Source organism: Coffea arabica, chromosome 3e, assembly GCF_036785885.1.
Source record: "Coffea arabica cultivar ET-39 chromosome 3e, Coffea Arabica ET-39 HiFi, whole genome shotgun sequence".
In the NCBI taxonomy this organism is placed as follows: Eukaryota; Viridiplantae; Streptophyta; class Magnoliopsida; order Gentianales; family Rubiaceae; genus Coffea; species Coffea arabica.
This window is the reverse complement of record NC_092315.1, coordinates 10,250,001-10,265,756: the sequence shown is the minus strand read 5'-3', so window position 1 is coordinate 10,265,756 and position 15,756 is coordinate 10,250,001. Positions and strand designations below refer to the sequence as shown.

The window sequence follows — 15,756 nt, the reverse complement described above, 5'->3', positions numbered from 1 at the left end:
ATGATCCCTATGCAAACACCTATAATCCAGGATGGAGGGATCATCCTAATTTTAGTTATGCAGCAAGGCCACCAGGATTTCCACAACAGCCACAATATCAACCTAGACCTCAACTTTCACAGCAACAACCTGCTCCTAAATCAGGTATGTCACTTGAGGATATTGTGAAATCTTTGGCTACTAACACTCAATTATTTCAACAGGAGACGAAAACTAGCATTCATAATTTGGAGAATCAAATGAGCCAGTTAGCTTCCACAGTCAATAGATTGGAGTCCCAATTATCTGGAAAGCTATCCTCACAGACAATTGTCAACCCCAAGCAAAATGCCAGTGCCATCACATTAAGAAGTGGCAAAAAGTTGCCTGAGCCGAGCAAGAGAATTTCTGAACAAGCAATCGAGGAAGAGCTCGAAAAAGAGGGGAATGTGTCTCAACCTAGGGCCTTGGAACAACCAGATTTTGGAGAAAAATCAACACAAGTGGTTACACCTCCGCCTCCATTTCCTAGTCGACTGGCAAAGTCCAAAAAGCAAGAGCAAGAATAGGAGATTTTGGACACTTTTCGAAAAGTTGAGGTAAATATCCCTCTTTTAGATGCAATTAAGCAAATTCCTAGATATGCTAAATTTTTGAAGGAGTTATGCACTGGTAAGAAAAAGTTGAAAGGAAACGAGAAAGTGCATATGGGAGAAAATGTCTCGGCAGTTCTGCAGAAAAAATTGCCTCCTAAATGCAAGGACCCGGGTATGTTTACTGTCCCTTGCAAAATAGGCAATATTAAAATTGAAAAAGCTATGTTGGATTTGGGTGTTTCGATAAATGTTATGCCTCGTTCTATTTATAATTTAATGAACGTTGGGCCTTTAAAAGAGACGGGCGTAATAATTCAACTGGCTGATCGATCAAATGCCTATCCTGATGGAGTTTCGGAGGATATTTTAGTGCAAATTGATAATTTGATTTTTCCTGCAGATTTTTATGTGCTTGATATGGAGGATGATAATTCTAATTCATCTCCAATACTGTTAGGGAGACCATTTTTGAAAACTGCTAGAACAAAAATTGATGTTTTCACTGGCACATTGACTATGGAATTTGATGGTGGTGTTATTAAATTTAGCATTTATGATGCCATGAAATATCCTGGTGAATCTCATTCAGTTTTTGTTATAGATGTAATTGATTCTTTGGCGCAACAAAATTTTGAATTTAATAATGACGATGCGTTGAAGGTTGCTATTTCTACTGGTCTCTATCAGGAAAATTTGCAAAAGATAAAAGGGAAGTTTGTTTTTCCTTTTGAATTGCAGGAAGTTATTTTTGAATTGAATTCTCTTTGTCCAGAATTTTCCAATGTGTCTTACTTGGAATTACCTTTGTCTCATTCACAGCTTTTGCCATCTATTGTGCAAGCCCCGAAGGTGGAATTAAAGCAGTTACCGGATAATTTAAAGTATGCATTCTTGGGAGATGGAGATACACTCCCAGTAATAATTTCCAGTAAATTGACTGCTTTAGAGGAAGAAAAATTAATTCGGGTGTTGAAGGACCACAAGGAGGCAATAGGATGGACAGTAACTGACATAAAAGGATTAAGTCCAGCCACTTGCATGCATCGCATCTTGTTAGAAGATGGTGCTAAGCCTTCGAGAGAGGCTCAAAGGAGATTGAACCCACCAATGATGGAGGTAGTGAAGAAAGAAGTTTTAAAACTTCTTGACACAGGTATAATCTATCCCATTTCGGATAGTAAGTGGGTAAGTCCTGTTCAAGTAGTTCCTAAAAAGACAGGAATTACTGTTATTGAAAATCCTAAAAGTGAGTTAGTGCCCACTCGAGTTCAAAATGGATGGAGAGTTTGTACCGATTTTAGAAAATTAAATGCATTAACTCGTAAAGATCATTTTCCATTGCCTTTTATTGATCAGATGTTGGAAAGGTTGGCAGGAAAATCTCATTATTACTGTCTTGATGGTTTTTCAGGTTTTCTACAAATTCCAGTGGCGCCTGAAGATCAAGAGAAAATCACATTTACTTGCCCTTTTGGTACATTTGCCTATAGACGAATGCCTTTTGGTCTTTGTAATGCGCCTGCTACATTCCAAAGATGTATGGTTAGTATATTTTCTGATTATGTGGAGAATATCATAGAAGTGTTTATGGATGATTTTACTGTCTATGGTAATTCTTTTGATGAATGTTTAATTAACCTCACAAAAATTCTTAAAAGGTGCATTGAGACTAATCTTGTCTTAAATTATGAGAAATGCCATTTTATGGTAGACCAAGGCATAATTTTAGGCCATGTGGTATCTGCTAAAGGAATTGAGGTAGATAAGGCTAAGGTAGAAATTATCAAATGTTTACCTTACCCCGCAAGTGTGCGGGAAGTTCGCTCTTTTCTTGGCCATGCAGGTTTTTATAAGCGTTTCATCAAAGATTTTTCACAGATATCCCATCCTCTATGCAAATTACTTCAAAAGGATGTGGTATTTCATTTTGATGATAATTGCAAGAGTGCATTTGACACGCTCAAGGGATCATTGACTTCAGCACCAGTGGTTCGACCACCAAACTGGAGTCTTCCTTTCGAGATAATGTGTGATGCCAGCAATTTTGCTGTTGGTGCAGTACTCGGCCAGAAAGAGGGCAGAGCTTCTTATCTCATTTATTATGCCTCGAGGACCTTGGATGGTGCCCAATGCAATTATTCGACTACGGAAAATGAGTTTTTAGCTATTGTTTTTGCTTTAGAAAAATTCCGTTCTTATTTACTTGGCACTAAAGTCATTATTTATTCTGACCATGCAGCTTTGAAATATTTGCTCAACAAGAAAGAGGCCAAACCACGACTTATAAGGTGGATTCTCCTACTCCAAGAATTTGATCTGGAAATTAAAGACAAAAGGGGTGCTGAAAATATGGTTGCTGATCACCTCAGTCGTTTGATCAATAGTGAAGGACCTACTCCCTTGAAGAATAATTTTCCAGATGAGCATCTTTTTGTAGTTCAAAAGACAACTCCCTGGTATGCTGATTTAGCGAATTATCTTGTTACTAGAACGCTACCTAATGATTTGTCTAGAGCTCAAAAGGAAAAAATTAAAAGTGATGTTAAATATTATGTGTGGGATGAACCATACTTGTGGAAATATTGTTCTGACCAAATTATTCGCAGGTGTGTGTCTGAAGAAGAGGTTCCATCAATTTTATCTTTTTGTCACTCATATGCGTGTGGTGGACATTTTGGCCCTAAGCGAACTGCAAGAAAGGTTTTAGAGTGTGGTTTATTTTGGCCAACTTTGTTTAGTGATGCATACTTATTTTGTAAATCATGTGCAAATTGTCAAAAGACAGGTAATTTAAGCCATAGAGATCAAATGCCTCTCACTCCTATACTGGTTTGTGAAATTTTCGATGTATGGGGTATAGATTTTATGGGTCCATTTCCTTCCTCTTTTGGTAATATGTATATATTACTTGCAGTTGATTATGTCTCAAAGTGGATAGAGGCTAAGGCAACTAGGACTGACAATGCTAAGGTTGTAGTTGATTTTATTAAATCTCATATTTTTGTCAGGTATGGCACGCCAAGAGCAATTATCAGTTACCGAGGGACACACTTCTGCAATCGAGCAATGGAAGCATTGTTGAAGAAATATGGCGTTACTCACCGGGTTTCTACGTCCTATCATCCGCAGACTAGTGGTCAAGCAGAAATCTCCAATAAAGAAATCAAGTCGATACTTGAAAAGACGGTGAATCCCAATAGAAAGGATTGGAGTTTGCGCTTAGATGATGCACTTTGGGCTTACCGTACAGCTTTTAAGACCCCCATAGGTATGTCTCCTTACCGATTAATTTTTGGCAAACCTTGTCATCTACCTGTGGAATTGGAACATAGGGCATATTAGGCAGTTAAAAATTACAATATGCGGATGGATGAAGCTGGAGAACACAGGAAGTTGCAATTGCAAGAGTTGGAGGAAATCCGAAATGATGCATATGAGAGTTCTAGCATTTATAAGGAAAAGACAAAAGCATTTCATGATAAAGCAATTTCGAGGAAAATTTTTTGTATTGGTCAAAAAGTACTTCTTTTTCACTCTAGACTTAAACTTTTTCCTGGTAAATTGCATTCTCGTTGGATTGGACCTTTTATTGTGACTAATGTGTTTCCTCATGGTGCAGTAGAAATTCAAAGTCTTCACACTGACAAGATTTTTAAGGTTAATGGTCATCGTCTCAAACCTTTTTATGAAGGATTTGAAGTTAATAATGTTGAGGAGGTGACCCTTGCAGTGCCTGAACTCTCTGATTGAAGCATTATTTTGTCTAGCCAAAGACATTAAAGAAAGGCGCTGCGTGGGAGGCAACCCAAGAGTTATTGTTTTTAGTGGTTTGATTGTGTTTGTTGATTTGTTAAAAGTGATTTACGTGATATAATTTCTTTGTGATAGGTAGGATCAAATAAAGCAGCAGCTGTTGGTCCTCGCCGAGATCAGCAGCGAACCTTCAACCATCAGCAGAATCTCCGAGCAGTCGGTCCTCGTACGGAGCAGAGCCAACAGATGGATCGACGTTTGTCCCGCATGGGTCAGAACCTGGCAGCTTATTTCGAGCACGTTCGTTTCCAACCTCCTTTTCCACCGGAAACTTAGTATTTCTTCAGGGGAGTATTTCTTTCTTTCTACATTTTATTTTTATTTTTATTTTTTCCTTGAGGACAAGGCAATGTTTAGGTGTGGGGGAGGGAGATCATGTTGATTTTTAATTTCTAGTTTGGTTTTTTGTTTCAAAAAAAAATGAAAATGAGAAAAAATTTTAAGTATTTTTGGTCAGTTTTTGAGTTAATTCGTCTAGTTTCTGATTTTTCAAGACTTTTTGAGATTCGTATTGATTCAGTCAAGATGCAAGTGTGAATGGTATTCTATTGCTAGTGCAAGTAATGTGTTTTCTTGACTATTGATTCAAATGAAGGGTGTTTAAAAATTTGACATATTTTCATTTTTTTTGTGAGCTTTTGGGCCTAATGAGCATTACATTTATAATTGCTCTATTTGCTTTGAATGAGTGATATCACACATGATTTGATATTCTAGAACTTGCTTTGTTATGCATGTCGAGACCACGTTTGAATTTGAGGCATTAATATGAGAAGGGCAATTAGGTTTAACCTCTTTTGACTTTCTAAAAGCCTACCTTGATCATATTTCACGTAGTTAACCAATCTGAGCCTTGACTGTTTCTTTGTCTGATACCCAAATTTGCATCCTAAGCCTTTATATTTGAACTTTATTATTGAACCTTGAGTCAAAAGGATGCCTGAGTTTTATTGCGTGAAAATTATCAAGTATTACTACAAGGATTTGGCAGTTGTGTTTATCTTTCAAGTTTAGTTATGTTTTGCTGCACAAAAAAAAAAACAAAAAAAAAGACCAAAAAAAAAACAAAAAAAATATGGAAGTGTCCTTGTAGCAGTGTTGAGAAAGTTGGGTTGATGCCTGTGTGAAGGTTATTATGTAGAGTTGGCTTCGATTGTTGATGTGCCTTGGAGTTAGGGGATTGAAAAAAAAAAGGGCGATTCATTTCATGCAATGAGCTATTGGTATTTCTTTTGACATTATTAGCCTAAAGGTCCATTTTGTCTAACATTTAACCCAAGCCCCATTACATCCTTAATAAAAGACCCTTTGATTTTTGTATCAAGTTCATTAAAGTGGTGGAGATTTGATATATTAGCAAGCATATGGTAAAATCATTCTATGTTGTTGACTTGAGTGATATAAACATCCTTTCCATATTTTGAGTGGTTGAGTGTATACACTGCTATCCATGTGAGGTTTGTCAAGTTTTTAACATCCTCATTTTGGTGAAATTGTTGAGAAGATGTGACACTTGTGCAAGTTTATGGAGCTATTCAAGTATTTGTGATCTTGACTGTGATTTTTGGGTAGTGAATGCTTGAGGGCAAGCATTGTCTTGGTGTGGGGGAATTTTTTAATGCGCAAATTAGGCAGTTTATTTGTTAATATTTTCCCCTTTATTTTGACCAAATGTTGTGATAATTTGCTAGATTCTACTTATATTTGAATTTTTGTGTGATTGCTAGGAACTTCAAGTCAATTGAGGCAGAAAAGGAGAAATTGAAGCCTAATTGAGGAAATTCCATTAAGAAAATCTTGATACAAGTTTCTTAGTTGATACTTGAAAACCGCTACATCAGGGATGATGGGGTGTTGATGATTGTTACTGCATCAAGTTAGCAAGCGTTTTGGGCTTTTGCTTTTGGTTAGTTTAAAGCAAAGAACAGTACAACTGATGCAGTAGAAAGCCCGCATCCCATTGAGCTTCAATTGCACACGAGGCCCATTTTTGGAAAAAAAAAGAAAGAAACGCTAAAGAAGCCCTGGGGGGACGCGAGGTAAAAAAAGACCTCTGGTTCAACTGAAGAGGATTAGAAAAAAGAAAAGAGAAACAAGAAAAAAAGGAGAAAACGGCAGGGGAGAAGACTCTGAAAATCAACGCAGGCCATTCTGTTCCGTTCCGTTTTTCCTTCCTTTTCCCAATTTATTTTCCTTTTTCAATTAAGAACTCGAGTAGTACTTTTGGCTGCAATTCAACTATGAGGAGTGGCTAATTTCTTCATCTAGTCAGAGGTTAAATCGAAGCTTTGGTTCGACAAAACTGTGAGATCGAATTGATTTGCCTACGTTCTTTAATTTGCAAGTATTTATATATTTCCTGTTCACTTATGCATATGATTATTTCTTGCAATTAAATACTTGATCGCTGTTTAATTGTGTGAGTAATTAACAGCCATCTAAGAGTGCTCAATCCGTAATTGTTGGGTAATTTTAGTGCATGTGGCGAGTGACATGATTCAATTGTAGTAGAAACTTTCGAATTGTTGTTGCGGAAATATATGATATAGCCTAAATAAACCGAGCGTGTGTGTTTGTTGGTTATAATTGGTGGCCAGTCTAATGATTAATGCTGTCAATAGGTTAAATCCTAAGAGCGTGTTTAGGACTGTTTAATTGGCTAGGGCAATAACCACAGATCTTGTTGTGGTTATCGAATCAGGAAGGTTAGGCAGGTTGTCAGAGCTTGTTGACAACCATAACCAGTTTATTTGTAAATGAAAGATTTTATCTCTGCATCTGTGATCAATGATTCGAACCATTAGTGGAGATTATACGTTTGACTAGAGATTTTCCTTTCGTTAATTTACTTTATATTTATTGTTATTTATTTTATCTGTGATTGTCTTATTTTTAATTTGAGCAATTAAATTAGGTAGTTTCATATCAATCCCCCCATTTTTATTTAATGTTACATTCATTCAAAATAAATTCTCAAGTCCCTGTGGATTCGACCATACTCACTGCTATATTCGAATTTTATCTTTCATGTAATTAAGATACTTTGGTATATCGGATCAAGCAAATTCTGGCACCAGGGTAAAGTTAGTAACCCATTGCACAGCCTAAGTCCTTGCTCCAGTACCATAGTGGACTTAATTCGTGACTTAAGAGTAGGAATTTTATTTTTGCTGGTTTGATTCCCACCAAATTTTGGCGCCGTTATCGGGGATTTGGTGTCAAAATAAATTTATTTTCTTTGAATTTTATTTCCTTTGTTTATTTTTTATTTTTATTTTTATTTTTATTGTTACTGGTTTATGCCTAGATCTTCTCGTACAGGTGAACTGCAATATAATCCTGAGATAGAGAAGACTGCTCGTGCATTGAGAAAAGCAACAAGAGAACGAGCAGAGGCATCCTTCTCATCTACTGGACATAATTCAGTAGTAGATTTTGTGGATTCATTTAGTGAGACGGAAGAGATAAATAGCACCATGGCTAATGAACGGACATTGAGAGAATTGGCTGCACCAGATTTAAATCAACAGCCTCTATGCATTACTTATCCTACATTAGAGGTTGCATTTGAGTTAAAATCTGGACTAATCCATTTACTTCCTTCTTTTCATGGCTTACCAGGTGAAGATCCCCACAAGCATCTCAAAGAATTCCATGTGATTTGCTCGACAATGAAACCCCAGGGAGTCATAGAGGAGCAAATTAAATTAAGAGCCTTTCCATTTTCCTTAGCCGATAAAGCTAAGGATTGGCTCTATTATCTGCCCTCTGGGTCAATATCCACATGGACAGACATGAAGAAGCATTTCCTAGAAAAATTCTTTCCTGCATCCCGAGCTGCAAGCATTAGGAAAGACATCTGTGGAATTCGACAATTCAATGGAGAGACTCTACATGAATATTGGGAAAGATTCAAGCAACTATGTGCTAGTTGTCCTCATCATCAAATTCCTGACCAACTCCTCATCCAGTATTTTTATGAGGGTCTGTCCCAAACTGACAGAAGAATTATTGATGCTGCCAGTGGGGGCTCCTTAGTGAATAAAACACCCACGGAGGCAAGAAGTTTGATATCGAGTATGGCTGCAAATGCTCAACAATTTGGAGACAGGCAGGATAACACAACTCGTAGAGTCAATGAGGTAAGTAATTCTTCAATAGAACAAAGATTAGATTGTCTAACTTCTTTGGTTGAAAAGTTAGCTATAGGACAAATGCAGCAGTTGAAAACATGTGGAATCTGCTATGGTTCGAGTCATCCAACAGATATGTGCCCCACACTCCAAGATGATTCGACTGAGCAGGCTAATGTAGTTGGATTTTCGGGACCACCTCAGAGGCGGTATGATCCCTATGCAAACACCTATAATCCAGGATGGAGGGATCATCCTAATTTTAGTTATGCAGCAAGGCCACCAGGATTTCCACAACAGCCACAATATCAACCTAGACCTCAACTTTCACAGCAACAACCTGCTCCTAAATCAGGTATGTCACTTGAGGATATTGTGAAATCTTTGGCTACTAACACTCAATTATTTCAACAGGAGACGAAAACTAGCATTCATAATTTGGAGAATCAAATGAGCCAGTTAGCTTCCACAGTCAATAGATTGGAGTCCCAATTATCTGGAAAGCTATCCTCACAGACAATTGTCAACCCCAAGCAAAATGCCAGTGCCATCACATTAAGAAGTGGCAAAAAGTTGCCTGAGCCGAGCAAGAGAATTTCTGAACAAGCAATCGAGGAAGAGCTCGAAAAAGAGGGGAATGTGTCTCAACCTAGGGCCTTGGAACAACCAGATTTTGGAGAAAAATCAACACAAGTGGTTACACCTCCGCCTCCATTTCCTAGTCGACTGGCAAAGTCCAAAAAGCAAGAGCAAGAATAGGAGATTTTGGACACTTTTCGAAAAGTTGAGGTAAATATCCCTCTTTTAGATGCAATTAAGCAAATTCCTAGATATGCTAAATTTTTGAAGGAGTTATGCACTGGTAAGAAAAAGTTGAAAGGAAACGAGAAAGTGCATATGGGAGAAAATGTCTCGGCAGTTCTGCAGAAAAAATTGCCTCCTAAATGCAAGGACCCGGGTATGTTTACTGTCCCTTGCAAAATAGGCAATATTAAAATTGAAAAAGCTATGTTGGATTTGGGTGTTTCGATAAATGTTATGCCTCGTTCTATTTATAATTTAATGAACGTTGGGCCTTTAAAAGAGACGGGCGTAATAATTCAACTGGCTGATCGATCAAATGCCTATCCTGATGGAGTTTCGGAGGATATTTTAGTGCAAATTGATAATTTGATTTTTCCTGCAGATTTTTATGTGCTTGATATGGAGGATGATAATTCTAATTCATCTCCAATACTGTTAGGGAGACCATTTTTGAAAACTGCTAGAACAAAAATTGATGTTTTCACTGGCACATTGACTATGGAATTTGATGGTGGTGTTATTAAATTTAGCATTTATGATGCCATGAAATATCCTGGTGAATCTCATTCAGTTTTTGTTATAGATGTAATTGATTCTTTGGCGCAACAAAATTTTGAATTTAATAATGACGATGCGTTGAAGGTTGCTATTTCTACTGGTCTCTATCAGGAAAATTTGCAAAAGATAAAAGGGAAGTTTGTTTTTCCTTTTGAATTGCAGGAAGTTATTTTTGAATTGAATTCTCTTTGTCCAGAATTTTCCAATGTGTCTTACTTGGAATTACCTTTGTCTCATTCACAGCTTTTGCCATCTATTGTGCAAGCCCCGAAGGTGGAATTAAAGCAGTTACCGGATAATTTAAAGTATGCATTCTTGGGAGATGGAGATACACTCCCAGTAATAATTTCCAGTAAATTGACTGCTTTAGAGGAAGAAAAATTAATTCGGGTGTTGAAGGACCACAAGGAGGCAATAGGATGGACAGTAACTGACATAAAAGGATTAAGTCCAGCCACTTGCATGCATCGCATCTTGTTAGAAGATGGTGCTAAGCCTTCGAGAGAGGCTCAAAGGAGATTGAACCCACCAATGATGGAGGTAGTGAAGAAAGAAGTTTTAAAACTTCTTGACACAGGTATAATCTATCCCATTTCGGATAGTAAGTGGGTAAGTCCTGTTCAAGTAGTTCCTAAAAAGACAGGAATTACTGTTATTGAAAATCCTAAAAGTGAGTTAGTGCCCACTCGAGTTCAAAATGGATGGAGAGTTTGTACCGATTTTAGAAAATTAAATGCATTAACTCGTAAAGATCATTTTCCATTGCCTTTTATTGATCAGATGTTGGAAAGGTTGGCAGGAAAATCTCATTATTACTGTCTTGATGGTTTTTCAGGTTTTCTACAAATTCCAGTGGCGCCTGAAGATCAAGAGAAAATCACATTTACTTGCCCTTTTGGTACATTTGCCTATAGACGAATGCCTTTTGGTCTTTGTAATGCGCCTGCTACATTCCAAAGATGTATGGTTAGTATATTTTCTGATTATGTGGAGAATATCATAGAAGTGTTTATGGATGATTTTACTGTCTATGGTAATTCTTTTGATGAATGTTTAATTAACCTCACAAAAATTCTTAAAAGGTGCATTGAGACTAATCTTGTCTTAAATTATGAGAAATGCCATTTTATGGTAGACCAAGGCATAATTTTAGGCCATGTGGTATCTGCTAAAGGAATTGAGGTAGATAAGGCTAAGGTAGAAATTATCAAATGTTTACCTTACCCCGCAAGTGTGCGGGAAGTTCGCTCTTTTCTTGGCCATGCAGGTTTTTATAAGCGTTTCATCAAAGATTTTTCACAGATATCCCATCCTCTATGCAAATTACTTCAAAAGGATGTGGTATTTCATTTTGATGATAATTGCAAGAGTGCATTTGACACGCTCAAGGGATCATTGACTTCAGCACCAGTGGTTCGACCACCAAACTGGAGTCTTCCTTTCGAGATAATGTGTGATGCCAGCAATTTTGCTGTTGGTGCAGTACTCGGCCAGAAAGAGGGCAGAGCTTCTTATCTCATTTATTATGCCTCGAGGACCTTGGATGGTGCCCAATGCAATTATTCGACTACGGAAAATGAGTTTTTAGCTATTGTTTTTGCTTTAGAAAAATTCCGTTCTTATTTACTTGGCACTAAAGTCATTATTTATTCTGACCATGCAGCTTTGAAATATTTGCTCAACAAGAAAGAGGCCAAACCACGACTTATAAGGTGGATTCTCCTACTCCAAGAATTTGATCTGGAAATTAAAGACAAAAGGGGTGCTGAAAATATGGTTGCTGATCACCTCAGTCGTTTGATCAATAGTGAAGGACCTACTCCCTTGAAGAATAATTTTCCAGATGAGCATCTTTTTGTAGTTCAAAAGACAACTCCCTGGTATGCTGATTTAGCGAATTATCTTGTTACTAGAACGCTACCTAATGATTTGTCTAGAGCTCAAAAGGAAAAAATTAAAAGTGATGTTAAATATTATGTGTGGGATGAACCATACTTGTGGAAATATTGTTCTGACCAAATTATTCGCAGGTGTGTGTCTGAAGAAGAGGTTCCATCAATTTTATCTTTTTGTCACTCATATGCGTGTGGTGGACATTTTGGCCCTAAGCGAACTGCAAGAAAGGTTTTAGAGTGTGGTTTATTTTGGCCAACTTTGTTTAGTGATGCATACTTATTTTGTAAATCATGTGCAAATTGTCAAAAGACAGGTAATTTAAGCCATAGAGATCAAATGCCTCTCACTCCTATACTGGTTTGTGAAATTTTCGATGTATGGGGTATAGATTTTATGGGTCCATTTCCTTCCTCTTTTGGTAATATGTATATATTACTTGCAGTTGATTATGTCTCAAAGTGGATAGAGGCTAAGGCAACTAGGACTGACAATGCTAAGGTTGTAGTTGATTTTATTAAATCTCATATTTTTGTCAGGTATGGCACGCCAAGAGCAATTATCAGTTACCGAGGGACACACTTCTGCAATCGAGCAATGGAAGCATTGTTGAAGAAATATGGCGTTACTCACCGGGTTTCTACGTCCTATCATCCGCAGACTAGTGGTCAAGCAGAAATCTCCAATAAAGAAATCAAGTCGATACTTGAAAAGACGGTGAATCCCAATAGAAAGGATTGGAGTTTGCGCTTAGATGATGCACTTTGGGCTTACCGTACAGCTTTTAAGACCCCCATAGGTATGTCTCCTTACCGATTAATTTTTGGCAAACCTTGTCATCTACCTGTGGAATTGGAACATAGGGCATATTAGGCAGTTAAAAATTACAATATGCGGATGGATGAAGCTGGAGAACACAGGAAGTTGCAATTGCAAGAGTTGGAGGAAATCCGAAATGATGCATATGAGAGTTCTAGCATTTATAAGGAAAAGACAAAAGCATTTCATGATAAAGCAATTTCGAGGAAAATTTTTTGTATTGGTCAAAAAGTACTTCTTTTTCACTCTAGACTTAAACTTTTTCCTGGTAAATTGCATTCTCGTTGGATTGGACCTTTTATTGTGACTAATGTGTTTCCTCATGGTGCAGTAGAAATTCAAAGTCTTCACACTGACAAGATTTTTAAGGTTAATGGTCATCGTCTCAAACCTTTTTATGAAGGATTTGAAGTTAATAATGTTGAGGAGGTGACCCTTGCAGTGCCTGAACTCTCTGATTGAAGCATTATTTTGTCTAGCCAAAGACATTAAAGAAAGGCGCTGCGTGGGAGGCAACCCAAGAGTTATTGTTTTTAGTGGTTTGATTGTGTTTGTTGATTTGTTAAAAGTGATTTACGTGATATAATTTCTTTGTGATAGGTAGGATCAAATAAAGCAGCAGCTGTTGGTCCTCGCCGAGATCAGCAGCGAACCTTCAACCATCAGCAGAATCTCCGAGCAGTCGGTCCTCGTACGGAGCAGAGCCAACAGATGGATCGACGTTTGTCCCGCATGGGTCAGAACCTGGCAGCTTATTTCGAGCACGTTCGTTTCCAACCTCCTTTTCCACCGGAAACTTAGTATTTCTTCAGGGGAGTATTTCTTTCTTTCTACATTTTATTTTTATTTTTATTTTTTCCTTGAGGACAAGGCAATGTTTAGGTGTGGGGGAGGGAGATCATGTTGATTTTTAATTTCTAGTTTGGTTTTTTGTTTCAAAAAAAAATGAAAATGAGAAAAAATTTTAAGTATTTTTGGTCAGTTTTTGAGTTAATTCGTCTAGTTTCTGATTTTTCAAGACTTTTTGAGATTCGTATTGATTCAGTCAAGATGCAAGTGTGAATGGTATTCTATTGCTAGTGCAAGTAATGTGTTTTCTTGACTATTGATTCAAATGAAGGGTGTTTAAAAATTTGACATATTTTCATTTTTTTTGTGAGCTTTTGGGCCTAATGAGCATTACATTTATAATTGCTCTATTTGCTTTGAATGAGTGATATCACACATGATTTGATATTCTAGAACTTGCTTTGTTATGCATGTCGAGACCACGTTTGAATTTGAGGCATTAATATGAGAAGGGCAATTAGGTTTAACCTCTTTTGACTTTCTAAAAGCCTACCTTGATCATATTTCACGTAGTTAACCAATCTGAGCCTTGACTGTTTCTTTGTCTGATACCCAAATTTGCATCCTAAGCCTTTATATTTGAACTTTATTATTGAACCTTGAGTCAAAAGGATGCCTGAGTTTTATTGCGTGAAAATTATCAAGTATTACTACAAGGATTTGGCAGTTGTGTTTATCTTTCAAGTTTAGTTATGTTTTGCTGCACACAAAAAAAAACAAAAAAAAAGACCAAAAAAAAAACAAAAAAAATATGGAAGTGTCCTTGTAGCAGTGTTGAGAAAGTTGGGTTGATGCCTGTGTGAAGGTTATTATGTAGAGTTGGCTTCGATTGTTGATGTGCCTTGGAGTTAGGGGATTGAAAAAAAAAAGGGCGATTCATTTCATGCAATGAGCTATTGGTATTTCTTTTGACATTATTAGCCTAAAGGTCCATTTTGTCTAACATTTAACCCAAGCCCCATTACATCCTTAATAAAAGACCCTTTGATTTTTGTATCAAGTTCATTAAAGTGGTGGAGATTTGATATATTAGCAAGCATATGGTAAAATCATTCTATGTTGTTGACTTGAGTGATATAAACATCCTTTCCATATTTTGAGTGGTTGAGTGTATACACTGCTATCCATGTGAGGTTTGTCAAGTTTTTAACATCCTCATTTTGGTGAAATTGTTGAGAAGATGTGACACTTGTGCAAGTTTATGGAGCTATTCAAGTATTTGTGATCTTGACTGTGATTTTTGGGTAGTGAATGCTTGAGGGCAAGCATTGTCTTGGTGTGGGGGAATTTGTTAATGCGCAAATTAGGCAGTTTATTTGTTAATATTTTCCCCTTTATTTTGACCAAATGTTGTGATAATTTGCTAGATTCTACTTATATTTGAATTTTTGTGTGATTTCTAGGAACTTCAGGTCAATTGAGGCAGAAAAGGAGAAATTGAAGCCTAATTGAGGAAATTCCATTAAGAAAATCTTGATACAAGTTTCTTAGTTGATACTTGAAAACCGCTACATCAGGGATGATGGGGTGTTGATGATTGTTACTGCATCAAGTTAGCAAGCGTTTTGGACTTTTGCTTTTGGTTAGTTTAAAGCAAAGAACAGTACAACTGATGCAGTAGAAAGCCCGCATCCCATTGAGCTTCAATTGCACACGAGGCCCATTTTTGGAAAAAAAAAAGAAAGAAACGCTAAAGAAGCCCTGGGGGGACGCGAGGTAAAAAAAGACCTCTGGTTCAACTGAAGAGGATTAGAAAAAAGAAAAGAGAAACAAGAAAAAAAGGAGAAAACGGCAGGGGAGAAGACTCTGAAAATCAACGCAGGCCATTCTGTTCCGTTCCGTTTTTCCTTCCTTTTCCCAATTTATTTTCCTTTTTCAATTAAGAACTCGAGTAGTACTTTTGGCTGCAATTCAACTGTGAGGAGTGGCTAATTTCTTCATCTAGTCAGAGGTTAAATCGAAGCTTTGGTTCGACAAAACTGTGAGATCGAATTGATTTGCCTACGTTCTTTAATTTGCAAGTATTTATATATTTCCTGTTCACTTATGCATATGATTATTTCTTGCAATTAAATACTTGATCGCTGTTTAATTGTGTGAGTAATTAACAGCCATCTAAGAGTGCTCAATCCGTAATTGTTGGGTAATTTTAGTGCATGTGGCGAGTGACATGATTCAATTGTAGTAGAAACTTTCGAATTGTTGTTGCGGAAATATATGATATAGCCTAAATAAACCGAGCGTGTGTGTTTGTTGGTTATAATTGGTGGCCAGTCTAATGATTAATGCTGTCAATAGGTTAAATCCTAAGA

The 15,756-nt window shown here is 37.1% G+C and overlaps 2 protein-coding genes across 2 annotated transcripts; both read left to right on the top strand.

Annotated features, from left to right (window-relative positions):
- Positions 1-686: 686 nt before the first annotated feature.
- LOC140038363 (uncharacterized) lies at positions 687-4,664 on the top strand. Its single transcript, XM_072083700.1, has 4 exons — positions 687-3,181; positions 3,584-3,843; positions 4,195-4,292; positions 4,464-4,664. The coding sequence occupies exons 1-4, from the start codon at positions 687-689 to the stop codon at positions 4,662-4,664; spliced, it is 3,054 nt and encodes a 1,017-aa protein (XP_071939801.1).
- Positions 4,665-9,418: 4,754 nt separating this feature from the next.
- LOC140038362 (uncharacterized) lies at positions 9,419-13,396 on the top strand. The gene is made up of 4 exons (XM_072083699.1): positions 9,419-11,913; positions 12,316-12,575; positions 12,927-13,024; positions 13,196-13,396. Exons 1-4 carry the CDS (start codon positions 9,419-9,421, stop codon positions 13,394-13,396), a joined length of 3,054 nt encoding a protein of 1,017 aa, XP_071939800.1.
- The last annotated feature ends 2,360 nt before the right edge of the window (positions 13,397-15,756 follow it).